The sequence below is a fragment of the Pongo abelii genome, chromosome 14 (genome assembly GCF_028885655.2).
Source record: "Pongo abelii isolate AG06213 chromosome 14, NHGRI_mPonAbe1-v2.0_pri, whole genome shotgun sequence".
Lineage (NCBI taxonomy): Eukaryota > Metazoa > Chordata > Mammalia > Primates > Hominidae > Pongo > Pongo abelii.
This window is the reverse complement of record NC_071999.2, coordinates 98251049-98273651: the sequence shown is the minus strand read 5'-3', so window position 1 is coordinate 98273651 and position 22603 is coordinate 98251049. Positions and strand designations below refer to the sequence as shown.

The window sequence follows — 22603 nt, the reverse complement described above, 5'->3', positions numbered from 1 at the left end:
GTAATTATGGTTTTTGCCAATTAAATAAAACAAAACTCAGTGAAAATGTCATCCTCATTAACCTCAAAGCAGAAATGAGAGAGAGCACACCACCAATGGCCAATCTACACACTATCAGCATGTATGCATAAGAAACAGAGGGAAGCAATGCAGCAAATTACAGCCATGAAAACAACAGAACCCACAAGGATTTATCGAAAATCAATTTGAAAACAGCAGAGAACTGTGAACATTTATGCCCACACTAATAATGGGTGGATGCAAGGGCTTTGTTATAAGGCTAAAGGAAATAGAGTCTCTGAAACCTGCTGAACTCTTGAAGCTAAAAATCTGGCAAGTTTTCTTACCATTCAGGATGAGGGGATTCCACATACAAGAGTAACTGCTGAAAGTGGAAAAAAAATAGTGAGACAAGAATAACAGAAAGTTAAGAAAGAGAAGATATGAATAATCACTGGGGAGAGAAAAAGACCAGAAATTTTAGAAAACAAGCCACCATATTTTTTAACACTACACGATGAGAACAGAACAGGAAACTCAGTAGATTTAGAAAAGCTATTGAACAAAGCTTTATTCTAAAAATGAAGGGAATTTATATTAACATAAAAATAAGCAACAAATGTTTTGAGATCAAATCTCACAAAAAATTATCACCATAAATGTTGCATATTCTGTTACGATCTCTGCAAACATAGTAAGCACACAATCAAGATGTTCAAAAACAGACTAAAATGAGATATAGCACTTCAAAGCGAGCTAAAAGGCAGTAAGCATGGGATACAAGACACAAAGACATAACAAACTAGAATTAGAAAATTTCAGGAAAGAAGTCAGAGATCTCAAAAAAATAGAAGAATGCAAATTCCTTCAAAAATAAATACAACATGCAGAAATGCAAAAGCAAAAAAGCACCACTAATAATATCTTAAGAGAAACAGAAGGTAAAGAGGTGAATTTTTCCAGTCCAAAAGAATTTGAGCAAAGATCAAAAAGGTTTAGGAAAACGCTGAAGAAAATTCAACAAACGAATAATAGGTGCTCCTGAGGAAGAAAGTTAAAAGACAACAAATTATTAAAACCATAATTCAATAAAAGCCTCCTAGAAAAATATTTAAAATTATATATTGAAAAAGTATACTATGCAACTGAGAATACCAACTCAGAGCTACCAACACAAAATATTTTCTAGTGAAATTACTGTACTTTAAAGAAAAAGAAAACAAATCATTGGGCACTGAGGGGAGAAAAGTAAGTGGCTAATAATGGAAAGAAAAAATAGATTATCACTATAATTTTTGCCACTAATGCATTCTACCAGAAAATGCAGAGCTTATTGAAAAAAATGGAAGGAAAGAACATGTGAGCCATTTTTGTATCGAACAAAATTAATTTTTAAGACTAAAGGACACAAAGTCTCATCACCATAAAAGAACTTGTAAAATATTGTTCTCATGAGTCCTTTATAAGGAATATACTAGAAAGATATTGATATAAAAGCGAATAGTAAACATTATATAGTTACAATAAATAAGAGCTAAGTGGCAGATATGATATGTGACCTGACACTATCTCTGTCTCTATCTCTAGCATAACCATAGAATGGGGAGAGAAAATAGACAATATATATAAAAATGTTTAGCTAATTTTGGTAATCATAATGGGTAGGGGCAGTTTTAGTATTATTATTCAGATAATGTGGTATAATGTGGAATAAAGTGAGTAATTATGAAATATTTTAATTATCACCTATATTTCTAAGAGCCATCATTAGTGCTCAGATTGCAGTCATGAAATGACATTTCCCAGTAAAACAAATAAGGTCTCTTGTAAGAATGGCTCATTCCAGGTTTGTGACAATGAATAAGCTGAGGTTAGTACATCTAATTATACCAGATGGCAAAGAAACTGGTACGTATTTTAAGGGTCATCTCAAAGGACTCAAAGGCAAATGGAAAAGGTACCAGCTGGCAAAATGTGAGACAGTATGAACTTCAATGAAAATAAGAATTACAAATGTTTTTAAAACTGGGTTCATGATGACATTTAAACATATGTAAAAGAATTGGTCATCTTCTGAGAAAGGGAGGGAATCAATTTATTATCTTGAAAACTGGTTCAATAAAGAAAAATTCAAGAATCTATCCTTCCTTTCCTGAGGTCACACAACCAAAAGAGGTAATGGATCACTGAAATTGACTTTTGTATTGATAGTATCTGCCAAAGAAAAAACAACCTGATAGAAAGGGGTGACATAGTTTGGAGGTTTGAATCTCATGTTGAAATGTGATCCCCAGTGTTGGAGCTGGGGCCTGGTGGGAGGTGTTTGGGTCATGGGGAAGGATTCCTCATGAATGGCTTGGTGCCCTCCATATGATAATGAGTAAATTCTAGCTCTGAATGAATGAGATCTGGTTGTTTAAAAGAATGTGACACCTGCTCCCATCCTCTCTCTCCATGTGATACACTGGCTCTCCCTTTGTCTCCCACCAGTTTGTAAATTTCCTGAGGCCTCACCAGGAGCTGAGCGGATGTTTGCACCAGGCTTCTCACCCAGCCTGCAGAAACTTGAGCCAAAATGAACCTCCTTACTTCATAAATTATTCAGCCTTAGATACTTCTTTATAACAATACAAAAACAAAGTAATACTGGGGAAAGGGCTAAATTTCTTTCTTCTGAAATTTCAGATAAGGAAGCAAAAATTTGTCATATACTTGTTTAAAAAGTGAAATCCAATTAATTATCAGGGACATAGAAGTTAATTACTTGTTTTACTTCTATCCTTCAGATGAATATGAAAAACCAGTGAACATGAAGAAAACTGTCTACAAAGATGGGGAGCAGTAGAAACGGTCATCATTTCTAGTGAGAATATGAATTGGTACACTTGCTTTGCAAAGCACGCTCACATACCTAGTAAAGCTGAACATAATCTTTTGTGGCACCGCCCTGCTACTTCTAAGATATCCTGCATCCTCTTGCACATGTATGTCAAGAGATACTTTCCAGATGGTTTAGAACAACATTGTTCATATCGTACCAAATGCCATTGATTGATATCAACTTCGATATTCATCAACAAAATACATACATAAATGAGTTATATATTCATAAATTAGAATACTATATTTTAGTAAAAGGAAATGAGGGCTGGGTATGGTGGCTCATGCTTGTAATCCCAGCACTTTGGGAGGCTGAGGTAGGTGGATCACTTGAGGTCAGGAGTTCGAAACCAGCCTAGCCAACACGGTGAAACCCTGTCTCTACTAAAAGTACAAAAAACCCAAAAATTAGCTGAGTGTGGTAGCACATGCCTGTAAATCCCAGCTACTCTGGAGGCTGAGGCATGAGAATTGCTTGAGCCCGGGAGGCGGAAGTTTCAGTGAGCTGAGATTGCGCCACTGCACTCCAGCCTAGGTGACAGAGACCCCGTCTCAAAAAAAAAAAAAAAAAAAAGAAAGAAAGAAAAAGAGAAATTAAGAGAAATGAGTACACCTATATCCATCAGCATGGATAAGCCTCAAAACCATACTGTTTAACAAAAGGAGAAACAAGACAAGATAGACTGTATGATTTGATTGATATAAAATTCAAAAACCAGAAAAAACAAGTATTATTTAAGCATGCATATATTGTTGGTTAAAACTATTTTTTATAAAAGTTATGATCAGGATAGACAAACTCTCTGTTCAGTGAAATGTGTTCAGAGAGGGGCATATAGGGCCATGGAAATGTTGTATTTCTTGGACTCGGTGGAGGGTTAGGTACAACTGTATTATTTTCCTTAAATTATGCCTGTGTATAACTGTATCTACCGCTATCTGTGCTTTGCCCCAATTTTTTTTTTTTTTTTTTGAGATGGAGTCTTACTCTGTTGCCCAGGCTGGAGTGCAGTGGTGCTATCTGGGTTCACTGCAAGCTCCGCCTCCCAGGTTCACACCATTCTCCTGCCTCAGCCTCCTGAATAGCTGGGGCTACAGTCGCCCGCCATGGCGCCCGGCTAATTTTTTGTATTTTTTTCGTAGAGCCAGGGTTTCACCGTGTTAGCCCAATTTTATCAAATATTCCTTTATTGCTAATTTATAGAAGCATTTTTAAAAAACTACCTTTTACGTATTTTATCCAATACTTTTGTTTCAATGGACAGGTGTGAGTTGGGTAGACACTCTTGGAATGCTGACTATGGATTAAACCACTTAGTCTTCACAACAAAATCACTTGGAGAGTCCTGCTTTTATTCAGATCTTAAGGAAATCTAGGCACGGAACTTGTACAAGGTTGGAGAGAAGTTACTTGTTCAAGATACACTAATTTTATTGTGTGTATTTTTTAATCTGAAGCAGTTCACTATATTGCTGGTAAAAATGACTGTACAAACAAAATAACCACATAGAAGAGCTTTAATCATTCCTCTCTGCCCAGCAAATTAAATACAAACTCCACCGTGTATTCAAAAAAATCAATTGTAACATTTTTAATTCACATTTTTAGCTTTCCAATATTTTTTCAAGTAATTTAAATAATTCTGTTCCTCTGTAAACACACCACTTGCTCTGTTCATGATGTTTGCTCCTCACAGGAAACCTTCTCCTCCCTATTGTCAGTCGCTGAAACCAAATTATAAGTCCATCCTCTCAAATACCACTTTCTCATAAATATTGCAGGCAAATATTGGTTTGCTTTTCCAGATTGCCCTTTCTCTGTCTCCTTCTATGAAGAATTTTTTGAGCTCCCCATCTAGATAGTTTCTTTTCTTTCTCTGAGCTCACATAAAACTCTGATTGATCTCTGTTGGCATACAATGTGATATAGGGGATTGTGCACAGTATTTCTTCTGTGTTCGTCACCAACTAGAAGAGTTGATAAACGTGAAACATTTCTGCTGAGATACCAGGGGTACTATTTCAAAATAGAAGTCTCCTTAAAGAAAGTATAACCTGAGGGCATAAGGCCCTGCAAAAAGATGGAAGTGGTTCTACTTTGGTGTTAAGAAGTAAACCTCATGCTAAAAATAATCAGAGACTGATACCAAAGTTCATAGAGAATCAGCCACCATTACCAGCCTAAGTGTTACAGTTCCAAATGTCCTTAATCATATGATGCCTTCTTATAATGCTAATATACAATGTTTTCAAAAATTTCATCATGCTTTAAAAGAGAGTACTTTAGAGATACAAACAAAGACTGTAATAAAAAAGTGTAAAGTGTACATTTTTGCTCTTCATAGTGTGGTCCTATGGACAAAGGAATAATAACATCATCTGTAGGCAGGTAAGAAATGCTCCACCTCAGATTTCCTGTATTATACTCTACTTTGTAACCAGAGTCCCAGGTAATTTGTATGTATGAGAAAGTTTGAGAAGCTCTGGGATCAGCTCAAATACTCTTTTTAAAAATTATTTCTACTTAGTAAGCTCTCAATTTTCTGTTCAATAATAAGAAAGTGACTACTTCCACACAGTTAGAGGTACTGAAGTCATTAAAGACCCAAAGATATACCTAATTTCTTTCTACCAGATGCACTTTATCAATCCTGAGACAGAATATCGCCATTTCAATAGCCACTCTGTTTATTCGCAACAAAATGACATCAAAAATAGACCTAGATAAGAATGGGTTTGTTTCTGGTTTTGTTGATAGCTATGTGACTTTGGCTAAGTCATGAGAAAATTTACCTGATAATATTTGCTTGAATTTTAATTTTTTTTACTTCCTCTATTGATCATACAGTTACACTTAGCATTGTGTTGTTCAAAAAAGACAACTTCTCATTTTATGTTCTCTGGCGTGGGATAGATTTAGTTATGACATATTACAGAACAGCTGAGTGATCCGAAATGTAAGCTAGGAGGCTCCTCTAAGCCTTAATTAATAAGTCATCCCTCTTCACCTCAGTGATTTAACATCAGTCTAAGCCAATGCAATGAAAATAATCACTTAGGCATTCAAGGACAAACCCTTTTGCTTCGATTCTACTATTTAAATATATTAATACATAACTTTTCAAAAGAATGAAAGATGATTTTATATGATTCATTAGGTATCTACATTCCATTATACAATATTGTTAATAAAATCTCAGGCAGTCAGGATGAGTATCATTTAGAAACCCAAATGCAAATGTATAATCAGAAAAATATTCATAGTGATCACATATTAATTAAACTATGTTTATCTTAGACATATGTTTCATTTCTCTTTAGTATAATTTTCATCAGTACTACCAAAACTGCCCTAGATGGTAATTTCAGAGTATTTACAATTTTGAACATTAAACTGGATTTGGAAGTGTTTATCTGTGAATTTTTCTATGGTTTTATCATGCAGGGTTTTATCTGACCTTTAGAATTAGGTACTTGTAAAGTGTAGATCCAAGTGTGCAATCATTACTCAAGATTACTTTCAATGTGTTGCAAAGGTTTTAATCTAATGGACCTTCCAAAGATTATTTTTAGTATGAATGGATAAATGATAAGACTTATTGAAAAAATAGTTATTTTCAGTACATTTTTCTTATATTTGAAAAAATATTAATGGGTTATTTTTCAACAGTTTACAAAGTAAGCTGAATATATTTTATTTGATTAAATTTGGTGAAATTTGGTGAAACTTTAATTTTAGAAAGAATATGCATAATCAGTAAACATATTTTAAACTATAATCGTATAGTATAATGGCATCCAAATCTTATAGGCATATGTGTTTGAATTCATATTGATACGGAAAAAATCAATAAGACTATATAACATTTTATAAAATAGTATCTACAATATGAATAAATACATAGTTTTCCTAGTTCTGGAAAGAAAGTAACATCTTTTTAAGGTCTCCTTAACTTCCACACCTACCTGAGACTTTTGAAGTGAAGGTGATTTATGGTGAAAATAAATATGAGGAAGCCAAGAACTTTCACTCACTCTACAATCTTGCATTACTAAATAAATCAGCTTCCCTATTCTTCAGTGGCTAATAAAGTGTAATTTTCATTTTGCTCTGTGCATAGAATATACTATTCTCTTTCCTAGGTCATTCTTAGTATCCTGACATGGATACATTTGTTAGAGGCAGATACAAAGTTACCAAGTGAGAAAACCAAAACACAACATAAACAATAGTTCTATTTATTTTACTCTGATCAACCAAAAATTCTAGATCTAGCAATTTAATATTGCAATGTATTATCCTACTATTTCTAAATTAATCATATTTAAGTCAGATACTTTCTGTTCCAATAAGCCTACCTCCTACCTCCTAAGGTATTACACTGGGAAATGCTTTATGAACTGGATAGTGCTATCAGAGTCAGGGAACCTTATTATTATCATAATTATGATTCAGTAAGGAGTCTGGGAAAAGGGCTAGTTGTCAACAGACATGATAAAGTGTTTGAGAACTGAATTCTGGAATCCTCAAATATTTAGAATGTGGAATGATGAGGAGAAGCCCAGCAAAATAAATCCAAAGATTGAAAACCACCTTACTTTTTAAAAGTGTCTGGTATCTGGTTCTAGCTGTGATCAGATCCATTTCCCCTCGATTACCACTGTGCACCACCTTGCCAAAATGAATTTGATCATGGATTATGTATTATTTACTTTTTATAAGTAATTATTGTGATTTAAATCATAAGATCACATAAGAATTGTAAACAATGCCACCACAAATTTTCAAAATTATATGCAGAATAATTTTGCTACAAGTTGTTTCTAGTAGTTGTGCTTTTCAACATTTGAAGCTATCCAGATTTAGAGACCTAAGAAGTATAGTCAGATATTTCAAGAAGTATAGATTTTAATATTAGATTCGTTCGGCGTGGCCAAAAGAAGAGAATTATTTTTTCCAGTTGTGTTTAGAACCTTCATCAGTTAGCTACTGTGAAAGAACGGCAGGTGTCAGGCAAGAGGTGAGGCGACTTTTAAGTTCAAAGCCATTCCAATCCCGCAACCCCAGGTTACTAGTGAACTATCTGTATCTATGTAAATGAACCAAATACATATAATAAAAATGTAGACAAATTTTCCTAATGGGATTTTTAAGCCATTCTACTGAAATCAGTTACTTAAGAGTGAAAATTACATAGTATAGATGGCTTCTTTCTGTAAGAAACATTAGTTAACATTTAATTATAATGTATTGGTAGGATTACAAATAGAAATTATTTAGAAAGCAATAAGATGGTTAAATAATTTGATAACATTGGTGATGAAGACAAAATGACACCTAAAAGGTACACAAATATTTTGGTGGTAAAACTTTGCATATTGAACTATAGAGACCCCTCTGTCATCTGATATCAACACGAACAAAAACAGACACAGAAAATCAGTTCAAGTAATAATTAGCAAAATATTTACCAACTTTTTTCGTTTGCATAAATAGGGCAGAATCATGAAATTTCAAAGATACAATATTAGTATTAATACTCATAACTATATATAGTTATATGTAGATATATACACATATACAACTAAATTTAGTCAGACTTTTTACAGTAACAAATGAACTGTGTGCTATTTATGTCACATTTTCCAAAGAATAAACAAAAGTGTAATGAAGAAATAGTGGTGCATTTCAAGTTCTTAACACAGATGACACCTTGTTAAGCTTTTTAGATCACAATATTTTAAGTCATTAAGACCATCTAAAACTATGCCTTAACTTGCTTTACCAATATATTCAAACTGGGCCCAAACGGGCAAAATACTAGAGTGCTTTATAAAAATAGAAATGTGACCTACGCTTCGCTCCTTTCCTTGTCCCTCTTTACTTCAGCATGCTATCCCGCAGTGGTTTTCTAACCACTTACTAAAAATTGAAAGGCAACAGCTATAAACTCGTAGAAACATAATAGGCAACCCACTTAGAGCAGATGTGGACTTTCAGAAAATGCTTGCCTGGAGTTGCTGAAAAATCATCTCTCTTAAATCGCCCAGATTCTGATGGGTAGCTGCTTTTACCATGTCTGTCCATTTCAGCAGTAATTGAAACTAAGGTTTTGAAGTAAAAATTTTTGTCAACTTGTCAAGTATAGTTTTGTGAAGAAAACTATTAGTAGTTGAATATGCTTCACTGCCTCTACCTCCTTTGTGAAATAAACAGAGTGACCTACTAATATATAACAAGTTCTTGAGCTTGTAAATAACTTCATGAAGTAAAAAACTTCCTATAAATATATTATTTATACACACACATGCACACGCACTCACACACAAAATAATGCTTTACTTTGTAATAACTTTACGTTCTAAAATACTAATATTTAGATGGCCATGCAATTATAGTACAAATAAATACTCCAGATAGGATGAAAATGAGAGATTATTAAATATTACCCTGATGGATAAGTGTTATAATTCCTAAATACAGTGGAAGACATTTTAGCTTTTAGTAAAAAAAAAAAATTGTCTCTAGTGAAAACCCTTTTTCATTTTCTTTTACCTAATATAATTAAATTATAATTTGCTATTTGACTACGATAAAAATGTAATAAAGTAAAAACTTTCTTGTATAATGACACAGTATTTTTTTTAATGACAGAATTTCATGATTTAGTAGTACTTACTCATCCCTGGCTTCACGTTATTTATCAATATACAATTCATATCCATTATGACCTAAGAGTTATTCCACTTTCAAACCTTTATAATTCTCATGAAAAGATATGGAATCAGCACAAATGCCCATCAATCAATAAGTGGATAAAGAAACTGTGGTGTGTATATATATATATATCATGGAATACTATTCAGCCATAAAGGGAATGAACTAATGGCATTTACAGCAACCTAGATGAAATTGGAGACTGTTATTCCAAGTGAAGTAACTCAGGAACAGAAAACCAAACATTGTATTTTCTCATTCATAGTGGGACCTAAGCTATGAGGATGCAAAGACATAAGAATGATACAATGGACTTTGGGGGATTGGGGGGAAAGAGTGGGAGGAGGGTGATAGAAAAAAGACTACAAATTGAGTACGATGTATACTGCTCAGATGATGCATGCACCCAAATCTCACAAATCACCACTAAAGAACTTACTCATGTAACCAAACATTACCTGTTTTTCCCAAAACCTAAGAAAATTAAAAAATAATAAAATAAAACCTTTATTATTCTCAGAACTGGTGATAATTCATAAGTATTTTTTTCACAGAAAACTATAATTTTCATCAAAAGTTACTAGTCAAAAATAAATAAAACCACTAAGAATACGTGCCCTAAATAAATAAATGAAACAGTCATTTTCATTTCCAAATTCTCTTGCTAATTTCCAAATACATTGTCTTTATTTCCTTACATCCATAATATCTTTAATTATATTTCACTTAAACAACCAAAGAAAGAAAAAAAAGAGAAACCAATCTGATAAGCTATATTGATACTCATAAGAACACATCTTTATCGCATTCTGTAAGAATAGAATATATTTAACTCACACTAAGAATTTTGCGGCCTTTTGTTCAATGGCTGCTCAAGTGCACCAATTCTCATCTATGTATTTTCCATGTTAAATAAAATGTATTACTGTGTCTAATGAGAAAACATTTCATTATGTTAACTGCCTTTTTAATTTTGCACCTCTTTTGGCTTCCATTTTTTAAACCAATATATTTGGCTTGTAAAACCAGATCTTAGAAGGAATGAGGAATTGATTTTGGAAGCATTTATCATGCTTTTAATTCACAATGAGAGAATTATAAAGTAAATGAATTCTTCTCCCACCAAACGGCACGTCTGATAGGTGCAAAGCAGCTGTGTGTGATTTTGAGGGAAGCTATCAGACCAGCCTCTACATGTGACTGCACCTTTCCAGAAGGTGACCCTTGCCTTTGGTATAATCAAGATTAAATGAATAGTTGAAACCAGCTACTCTAGGTACATCAACGTTTACCTTATTTCTCAGTTGGTCACTTCGTTGTTTTGCCCATATGAACAAATGCATGAAGATAACAATGGAGTATGGAGAACCTATATTCCTCATCTTGTATGTGATAATCAGGAAGGGAAATCCATTTGGTAATTTTTTGTTGTTGTTATTTGAAAATTCTATCCTTTGTGGTAGCGATGAGTTCAGAAATGGTTTCAAATCCATACAATCAAAATCAATGTTTGGTGAGGTTTTTTTTGGAAAGGGAATTTCATAAGCATTAAATCCAAGTAGTTTTCATGATCAATAACCAAACACCAATTTCTATGCAATTTGACTATGATAGAAGTGTAATAAAGTAAAAATTTTCTTATATAATGACATAATTTTTTAGTTGCACGATTTGATTATTAAGTAGTACTTACCCATCCTGGTTTCAGGTTATGTATCAATATACAATTAGTATCCATTATGCCTTAAGAGTTATTCCTCTTTCAAACCTTCTCAGAACTGGTGATTGTTTACTAGTTTTTTTCATAGAAAACTATCATTTTATTAGAAGTCATCAGTTAAAAATAAACAAAACCACCAAGAATATATGTCCTAAAAAAGATTCATTTTCATTTCCAATTCCTCTTGCTTGTTTTTTGAATTGTCATTATTTCTTTACATCCATAACAGTATCTTTAATCATATTTCAAAATCTTTTTTTTAAAAAAAAGTGGTGTTAGAATCATACACTTACAGTCTGTGATCTTCAGTGTCCTCTTGACTTCTCCGCTTCCTGATCCCCCGCAACCATCTTCATCATCACAGTCCCCACTGACTTGTTCAACCATGCCTCCACCACTGCCCAGCTGAAGAAGCTCCCACTTGTCAGGTTTGGGTGATCTACCCTGTAACAACTAATTGTACATAAAGAAAGACCTTTATTAATAGCAAATTTGAATAACCTAAGAATTCTATTCAGAAAACTTACTTAGAATTATTTTGTTATGTGGATCCACTCTTTTGGTGTAGACACCAAGTCAAGTCTTTAAGAAAAATGAAACAACTGAAATAATAATAAATAATGGGCAAAGTCTTACACCTATAAAGAGCTACACTGTATGTATTAGCTCTGTGGCAATGGTTTGGATGATGCTTTGGGAAGCAAATGAAATTACACCTTCTTTGCTTATGGTAGTTGGTCTAGAGGATCCTTTGCTTCTGAACAAATAATGTTTAAATATGGTAAATCAAATTCTAGTACTCCCTTTGTAGTATATTGGCTGATAATGTTGTGCTGTTTTGTGAACCCACACTCCGTATTTCTGAAGAAGTACTACTCTTCCAGAAAATGATTCTGTCTAAAGAAGTCCAGAATTTTAGACATATACATTTATAGTTTCATTTAAACTTTCTTGGATCAAATACACAGTCCAATGCATATGGCATATACTGAACCTTGGGACAAAAGACTTAGGTCCTACATCCATTTCTACAAATCATTTAAGAAATTTAATGACTTCTCTGTTCTTGATTCTCAAGTATTTATTTTTATGAGCAAAACAGATGGAATAGACATTTTCCCCTACAGCACAGGAGTTCCAGTAATACTTTTGAACAACATTGGAAATTTCTGAATGTCTTTTCAGAAAGGTGATGCTATAAATAGAATATTTCACTTAAAACTAAGCCTGATTAAGATAGTCCAATGCAGTATGTTACATTTACCCCTCTAAGGTGGATTTGGAGAGCACATGGCCAAGTGTGAGCACTAGAGGGTACTAATATATTATGAACAAAATGTACAACTGCTGACCACTTAGTGGTCATTTAAATTTTCCAGCGCTTTATGAAAGACAGGGTTGTTACTTCTGTGACTTTCCAAATAATATTATCAATTAGCAGACAATAATTAAACATACAACCCAAAGACAGCATTTTATACTGAAGAATAGAGAGTCAAACAGCCTCAGGATATCTAACATAGATATGTTTATCATGTAACAAACACTTAGATAAAGTAACTGGATTCTGAAATTCACAAACTTTTAAAATTAAGCAATACAAATTTTTGGTCACCAATTCTGAAATATTAGTTTTCTAACAAAAATACTGAAACAATTTGACCGTAATTTTTAAATTCTTATTTTTGTTTATCAGCATTTTGCAAAAAAATGTCAATAGGTGGCATTAAATTAAAAAGAAGGCTTCTTTCGAGATCAAGTGAACTCAGCAAATATTAAGTTAAACAAAACTTTTCTACTGTGTTTAATATACTGATGTGTATGCTTCCCTGTAAAGGGAAAGGAGAATACAGCAATGAAGAAACACAGATAGGAAATAAACCACATAAAAAGTAAAATCTAAAAAGGAAAGGATAAATGGTATTATTTTATACCATTATATAAATGATAAATAATGATGAATGGTAAATAAGGTAATACCAGTTATCATTTGTTATTGTGAAATATCCCATTTGTTATCTATTTAGTATAATCATAAAGGGCTTGGATTCTGAGGTCCAACATACTTTGATGTGAATCTTGGATTCTGACATACACCAAACACAAGACATGGGGCATTGAGTAAGTTACTGAACAAATCAGTTTCCTCAAATCTATAATAGGGACAATAATACACCTGGACCATTGCTCATATTGTGAGAAAAACATATGCAAAGCACTTTGCAAATATTTAATATGCCAGCACATTAAACATTAACACATTTTGATTATTATCTATTCTATTATATATTCTAGTACAATATTGTTTAAATATCCAGAATACATTAATTGAAAGATTTAAGAACGCAATTATATGACTTATAATTTTTCAAAGTATTACCAGATAAGTACAACAAAAACCAAACTCTCTGGTGATATGCCACTTTCTTTTGACCTTGACATTCTTTTCCAACATTTTCCCGTATAACTTTATTTTCCCTTTACTTTCCTAAGAATTATTCCAATATTATACTGGGATCGTGGCCAGAATACAGATGGACTCTCATAAACACCACCAACAATGTATATATTATGAGGATCCAGCCAGGTAAATGAACTCAAAAACACAAACAGAAAGATAATTGATTTTTAAAACAAAGCTTACTATTTTAAGAAATTGGTTTTGGTTGAAAGTGATTGGATATATTGTCAGAATTATTCATTTATTTGTAATTATTGTTAAATATAATGGAGGACTTAAAGAACATTTATTCTGTTTTCTCCATTTTTTTCCTCCATCACTTCAGTGATATTCTAGGAAACATCTGAGGCACATGAACTCAAATTTTTAAGAACTAAAACTACACAAAACTATATTTTAATTTAAACTATTCGTGCTAAGGAGAACAGAAAAATGGACACCAAGATTTTCCACTCTAACCCCTGGGGCTGTGAATATGACGTCAGTAGTGCCTACTAACTTACATGACAAAAGGAATTTTGCAATGCAAATGATGCCATTAATTAGTTGATTTTGAGTTTACCAAAAGGGAGATGATCTGCTTGGAATAATGCAATCACATGATTTTTTTTCCCTTTTTTAAAAATTATACTTTAATTTCTAGGGTACATGTGCATAACGTGCAGGTTTGATACATAACTATGCATGTACCACGTTCGTTTGCTGCACCCATCAACTTGTCATTTACATTAGGTATTTCTCCTAATGCTATCCCTCCACCTGTCCCCCAAAGTTTCCTCTGACTGTCACCAGAAGTTAGAGACATTCCAAGCATGAGATGTGAGGGTGAGGAGCTTGCATGCAGGGGCCCATGCTGCTGCCCTTGAGGGTGTGAGCTTGGCTGATGTGATAGGGCCTATCAAAGGTCCTGTGGCAAGGAACTGGACCACTAGTGGCCTCTTGGAGCTGAGAGTGACCTGCCTTGCAGCCAGCAAGGAATTGAGGTCTTCATTCCTACAACTGAGTTCTCTCAACAACCTAGATGAGCTTGGAAGCAGATTCTCCCCCTCAGCTCCCAAACTGAGTCAAGCTAGGCTGACAACCTACCTTCAGCCTTGTGAGACCCTGAGCAGTGAGCCCACCCAGACTTCTCATCTGTAGAATAGTGAGCAGTAAATGGATGTTGTCTTGAGCTGCTACATGTGTAGTAATTTGCTATGCAGGAAGAGAAAATGAATACATGAATACACTCTCTAACCCTCAAATGGGCCACATTTACTTCTTCGCAATTGTGTTTGAAAGCTTTTGATTCTCTAGCATATTTCTCAGAATGAGAGGTCATCATTTCTGTAAGACACCACCTTCCTGAGAAGATGGTACCCTTGGAAACAAGCTATCAGAAAAACCTTTTCAGTTTATTTACCTCTTAATAATCCCTCTCACTATATTTCCAAGTCTCTGAGCAAGAAATATAATTGCGTGATTCAGATACATCCAGGACCCCACCCAATTCGTGATTCTCAGTCCCCAGTACTAACCTAGCCCTCTCGTAGGGTCAATATCTCCCTTTCCTTTGCATGGAGGCTCTGCCTGATTATTTTCATTTTCTCGCTTTTCAATTATCATACATCCACAAAGTACACTTTCACTCTCATATTGTAATAAAACTTCATTTGCAGAAATTTCCAGTAAATTTGTAATCAACAAAAACAATGGGCTTTTCACAATAAGATCTTTATTCAAATTTTCTTTAACTACACTATCCTGATTTCTTCTTAAAAGTTTGCTTATCTTTCTCCTCACTTCCTCTCTCTTGCCTCCTCCAACATCCACATGGAAGTGTTTCAATTAATAATATAAATCCCCTACTTCTTAGTCTCTTTCTTGGAATTCCTCCTAATAGATTGAGCTCTGACCTGTATACAAATTACACTCCAGTCTTTATCTGTAGCCCTTGTTTTTCTCTGTAGTTCACCTCTAGGCAGCAATTGGAAGTGAGATGAACTCTACCACTTTCTGTCTGAAAATAAAACTGCTCATCTCTACTATTCATGTGTCATTACCGTTTATCTTCCCAGCTCCCTCATTATAGGGGCCATTACTCTCTCCTACCCACTACCACCATATTATTTTCTTAAAATCAGTACTTTCACCGTGTCATTTTTCAGCCTTACTGCTGTGATTCTTTACTGTCAAAACCGCTGGTTCCCAACATGACATGTGTCTAGAGGAGAGATATCAATCCAAAAAGATGGGTCACAGAGTGATAAAACGTGGAAAAATGTTTGAGAAATGCATACCATGGCCGCTTCTTAATTTCCCAGAACTAAACCCTCATGAGAAATTTTGCAGGAGGCAATCTTGTCTATATGAGATTCGTCTCACAATTTCTAAATGTACCTAAGAAAATTACCCCCCTTCCCTCACTCAACATCCACTGACATGCTTTTAGAAATGACGCCAAAAAAAAAAGTTCAAATTTGGCCCAGCAGTCAAGGTTCCATATTATGTATTATTTTGTTTTGCTTTTAAATTGTATCTAAACACAGCTACCCAGTACCCAGCTTCTACTGCAGAACCATCAATCTGTTCTTCCAGAAATTGTGTGACTTTAGAATTTTGCTTATGCTTCTTTTATATTCTTCTCACTTCCAACTCCTGTTTTTCCTTCACATAGAATACACCCTTTCATTGTCTTATTTTATCTACTTAATTTTCAAGTTCAAACTCAAATACCTCTTTTTCCATCCCGCATACATTTCTGTGATAATTTTAACTCTGCATCATTTACTTGCACTTAATCCACTTTCTTGAACATGTCATATCTTTCTGATAAGTTTCTCAAATATAAGAATTCAACCTGCTTTCCATCACCTTCCATCATGACTAGAGTACTTACCACATTGTAGATGCTAAATACATATATTTTGATTTATGTATTTGAACTTGGAAATAATTTAAGCTTACCCTGCTTTCAATGCCCTCTATATCTAATGGAATAGTGTTTTCTCTTCTCTAAAAATCATCAAAGACCCTGATGTTCTAGAAAAACTTTGCTTTTACACTTATTGACTGGAAGATGAACTGATTCATTTATTCATCCCATGAAATTAATTCAGTATATTCTAAATATAACACTTTTTTTTTTTTTTTGAGAGGGAATCTCACTCTGTCACCCAGGCTGGAAAGCAATGGCGCAGTCTTGGCTCACTGCAACCTCCGCCTCCCGGGTTCAAGCAATTCTACTGCCTAAGCCTCCCAAGTAGCTGGGACTGCAGGCACATGCCACCACACCTGGCTAATTTTTTGTATTTTTAGTAGAGACGGGGTTTCACCATGTTAGCCAGGATGGTCTCGATCTCCTGACCTCATGATCCACCCACCTCGGCCTCCCAAAGTGCTGGGATTACAGGCGTGAGCCACCGTGCCCAGCCATAACACGTATTTTGGAAGATAAACATCCATATCAAAAGAGAAGGCACAGCCTTGGTTCTTAAGAAATGATTACATACTTTATTTCAAAAATGAAATATATGACTATACAGCAAAATAAAATTGGGATAAAAAATAACCTGAAAATCAGGAAACAGGAGAGACAGTGTAAACATTTAGTTTTGTGGTCTTGCCTAATTATTTTTCTTATCGCCAATAAGGAATAATTTAAAATGACCTTATTCCTGAGTACCTGGAGACTTCTAAGTTTTTAAAACAATTTTATGTTGAAGAATCATACCAAGAAATACTTCCAAGATATATTTGTGTTGCCATCCTAGTTACTATAAACCAGAGAAAAATGTTCTAATTACCCTCTTTAATATTTACAAAAATGCCTCATTATAAATCTGGAATATAGGAATATTTTCAAAAATGGATTTTTGCAAAAAGTCTGTTATTTTTTTTCCCCTACAGCAGGGAGAGAACTGTAGCTTCGTGATCTGAGATATCAGGTAAGGAAGTCCTCCCCTATTCTTTCTCAAGGGATAGGCTCTTTATATTCCTCCTCTCCTTCCTCAGAGACAGCATCAAATAACTCCACTATGCTCTGTGCTGTGTTGGCTCCATCCTCGGGGCAAGTGTTATTATTTCACATCTTACTCTTAAATCACTTTTGAGAAATAGACATAGTTTCCACCAAAGAGGAGCCCTTCCCAACAAACCTTTAATAACAACAAAGAGTTTCCATATATGCATCCTTAAGCGAACATACACAAATGAAATGAATCTACAGATTGATAATGAAGCCAGTATTTTCATTTTTTTTTTTTTTTTTTTTTTTGAGATGGAGTCTGGCTCTGTCACCCAGCCTGGAGCGCAGTGGCACAATCTCGGCTCACTGCAACCTCCGCCTCCCGGGTTCAAGCAATTCTCCTGTGTCACTCTACCGAGTAGCTGGGACTACAGGTGCACACCACCACGCCCAGGTAATTTTTGTATTTTTAGTAGAGAGGGGGCTTCACCAGTTTTTGCCAGGATGGTTTCGATCTCTTGGCCTGGTGATCTGCCTGCCTTGGCCTCCCAAAGTGCTGGGATTATAGGTGTGAGCCACTGCGCCCAGCCATGAAGCCAGTTTTTATAAGTGACTCATGAATATCAGTCATATTAGACACACTCCTGCCACATACGTTAACAAATCTCTCATTTTTACCACATACATGTATAGCTGTCCCATATATTCATACAATATGATTTTCTTGATTAATAAACATTTTTAGAGTAGTTTTAGGCTCACAGCAAAATTGAGTGGAAAGTAGAAGAGTTCCCATAGACTCCCTACTCCCAACACACACACAGCTTCTCCCACTGTCAACATCCTGCACCAGAATGATGCATTTGTTATAATCGATGAACCTAAACTGACACATCACTATCACCCAGAATCCATAGTTTACATTAGGGTTTGATAAAATAATTTTTTAAAACTTAAAACCCTCAACAAACTTAGCATTACTTCTCTGGGCCATACATTTTCTGCATTAGTAAATGGGATGAGAATATTTATTTGGAGCTGGGAGTGGTAGGGCATGCCTGTCGTCGCAGCTTCTTGGGAGGCGAGGTGGGAGGCTTGCTTAAGCCCAGGAGTTGGGCACTGCAGTGAACCATGATTCCATCACTGCAATAAAGCCTGGGCAGCAGAGTGGGACTCTGTCTCAAACAAAACGAAACAAAATAAAACAAAGACAACAAAAAGGTAATATTTATTTGGAAGATTTTGTGAGTATTATGTGACATACATTATGAAAAGTGCTAGCACATTATGAGTATTCAGTTATGGTTAGTTAACTTTATCATTAAGATTGTCATAACCCGTAGGAGCTGACACTGCTACCCCAATCCTGTCTTGAAGGAGCGAACCCATATAGGAGTAACAATGACTGGCTCCCCACTCTGGCTTGACTCTGTCATTTGAGTCTACCTAATTATAAAATAAACAGCGTTTTAAGTTTTGAACCGATTCCCTGTCATGGTGGGTACAAAGTCAATCACTACACCCGTAGTTATAGAACAATTACAACAGAGGAAAAGACACAATTTTGAATTCCAGCCACACATTAATTGTGTGCCTTTAGGCAAATCACTTAAGCTTGTTAAATTCACTTTATTCTACTGAATAATAATACATGAAAGCACTTTATATACTTAAACGAACTATGCTCATTTACAGAGTTCTGCGCATGACACTGCATCCGTGAAACTGAGAAACCAACAAAGTGAGGACAGAATGAAAAAAAAAAAAAAAAAAACTTTCAGAATGTTCTTCCTTTCCTCAATGCCATGCAGTTTGTGCAGTCAGCTGATTAGCCAAAAATAGTCAGTTTTGATGACTGATGCTTCCTGCTTATGTTTAGTTGGTTTAGGAAGCTCATTAGGGATGCTATCTTGGAGATGAGTCTGGTGGGTAGAATATCTGATGACTCTTAGGCAAATGTACTTCTTTCAGCTGGTGAATTAATTTCTCAATAGAATCAATTTGCTTTTTACTAACTGTCTGGCAATATCCCATATTTGCTATAGCCTTTCAAACACTTGCAATAAGATCTGGCTCACACATACAACCTGTTAGTGGTGAAAGAGAAACATTCATCACATTCAAATATCTCCAAACATGAGAGCAGATGAATATGCTTTAAGACAGTATACATAATGATACATCTCTATTTTTCCCCTCCTCTTACAATCATTTACACAGATATATGAGAAGTATGTGTTTAGAAAGTATTAGTCATCATAGATGTACCTCTAGTCACCCATTCAAATGTAAACATGGTAAAATACGCACTTGTACACTTTTATACTATAATGAGTATAGGTAGGTGAAAATTAGTGCTGCCAGAAAAAATTCAAACCAGAAAACTGAAGATATAGAAAAATTATACTTTTTATTTTGTGATTGATAAACCATCTTTAAATAATATATCATGTATAGAATAAAAAACTATGGATATATACATGCAATTATAAATATATGTGAATTTAATTTTGTTAAAAGGTAAATGGCATCTGCAATTTCATGGAGACTAAGTGAAACCCATAAAGAAATGTGTGTGAAATAGGAAAGCAAAAAAACCTCATAACATTTTAAAATTAGAAATCAGATTCAAAATCCATCATGATCTATTTTATCTCTATAACATATTTCAATTGAGACATAAAACAGACTTTATATAACATGCCTCACTATTTAGAGCATAATTCCCCTTCCTCAATCCCCAAACTATGTTACCATCTACACCCCACCCCACCCAACTCTCACCTCTTCCATTAGCATGATTACAAAACATATTTTACAAATCTTATACCAAACTTTTCTACTGTCTTTTTCAAATGTAGAAATATCTTATACATAAAGCCAAATACCACAAATCTTCACATTCATATTTTCTAAAGCAGTTAAACCTTTACAGAGAATTCTACCTAAAAAGCCGAACGCACTTTACAATGTGTCATGTTATGTTAAGTTGACCAGACACCGAAGTCATTTCTGCCGGATTTCTTGTCAGTGTTTGCTTTTAAAGTTTGAACTTTCTGATCTCAGCTCCTGTTGTGCCAGTAATTTGAAAGGTCACTGCTCTGTTGGCATTTGGTTTATGCAATGCAGTCTGGCAATTTATAAAAGTCTTGTGAATTTGTACACAGAATATTGAAGTTAGAAAAGGCTTATCATTCTCTTGGCTCTAACACTGCCCAGAGGTTATTTGTTCTTGTTCCCATAAGAAAATCCTGTGTGTCTCTCCATTACCATTCCTGATCCTTACCTCCAGTTCAAAATGTGGCCAGTTCCACCTTCTAAGCCCTCATACCAAAATTGACTGGGTAGGTTTATTATGAATTTGTGTCCTTGTCCAACACTCTACATTAGACCTCCCAGGAGAGTTCAAACTAAAAACTAACAAGTAAGTGAAATATTACAATTGAAACAGGGGAGAAAACATAACCTCAAGTAGGACTCAGAAAAATTGTGGGACCAAAAGAGGAAGAGTACACGCCAAATGTTCTCATTTCTGAAATGGCTCTTGTGAAACATCTGTAGGAAAACACTTCGAGGACCTGAAAAAAATTGGTGAAAAAGCAAACAACCTGCCTTGCAAAACAACTCCAGAGTTAATGTCAGAGCTTTCTATCAAAACATCCATGTTAAGTTCACCGGAAAGATACAGAAGATCAATGACAGGAGTAAGGGAAAAAAACAAGGACATTTTGTGAGTAAGCAATGTATGACGACCCTGCACCTGGAGAACCAGAGAGGGGGGAAAAGGAAATGGAGGGTATAAGTAAATTAATTGCCTCTAACATGTTTAATGAAATAATTAGACGTGTGATGCAAATTTCTTAATAGTCAAACATTATGCAATATGTGATGCCTAAGAATTATACTATCCCAATTTTTTTTAAATGTGAGATTTTCTTGATGCCACTTTCATTTACCTACACACACACAAATGGCACAAATCACATATACATATACTGACACAAAAATGTATATGTGGGAGGGAGAGAAAGAGGCAGGAAAACTTTCATCATGATACATTGCCAATATAAGAACTCCCTTTTTAGAAAGATCTTTTATTCAACTTATCAAAATTGTAATTGCCAATGGAACAGAAACCACCACAAATAAGAACTTGTAACTGACCCAGGTACAAGTGAATTTCTATGACTGAAATCCAGGGGCATTCTAAGCAAGAATAGTTCAACAGTAACTAATCTCATTTTCCAATTTTTAAGTCATATTTATTATATTTATAGTGTGGTTTCTCACCAAGGAGTTGTTTATTGAACATTCCAAAAGCCTGCATCTCTTTAACTAGGTCTTTATATGCATAGGGAATGTTTAAATATCCACAAAAGTAATACAAACTAACACATCTTTTTAGATTTTAACGTATATATTTGAAGATATGTTTTCCCCAAATGTACAGTTCGTCGTGGCCTGGATTGCCTCAGGAAACTGCCTCTGCCTGTTGTGGGTATCATGACAAGTAAGGACACTGGTAATTCACTGTGAGAAAATGCCTAGCTGTTTGCCTAGTTATGCCGTATCATCTTCCTGACACTACAGAGCACAGTAACCTAATTTTCAAAATCAAAGACAGAACAAAACTGAACAGCTACTGTTCCTGAGGCAAACAAGTGAATAAATCCCAAAACATGCCATGGACTCATTGAAGATGAATTTTAGACAATTCTACATTATCTGTTGAATCAGCATTCTATTAACCACACTCTACAGAAGTGAAGCCAACCCATACTACCAAGAGTGTATTAATTTTGCATGCATTTCCTAGTAAGCAATGTAGACAGTATTAATGTTTATATTGCCAAGGTAATAGTTTTTGTCCCTCAACTC

At 34.6% G+C, this 22603-nt stretch overlaps 1 protein-coding gene across 3 annotated transcripts in view; it reads right to left on the bottom strand.

The window, feature by feature from the left end:
• GPC5 (glypican 5) overlaps positions 1 to 22603 on the bottom strand; it is a 1453242-nt gene that overhangs the window by 690200 nt on the left and 740439 nt on the right. For all 3 annotated transcript variants that reach the window (XM_063714990.1, XM_054529150.2, XM_024231053.3), the window contains exon 7: positions 11612 to 11771. In XM_063714990.1, coding sequence (XP_063571060.1) covers positions 11612 to 11771 — 160 coding nt within the window. The remainder of the gene's footprint in view (positions 1 to 11611; positions 11772 to 22603) is intronic.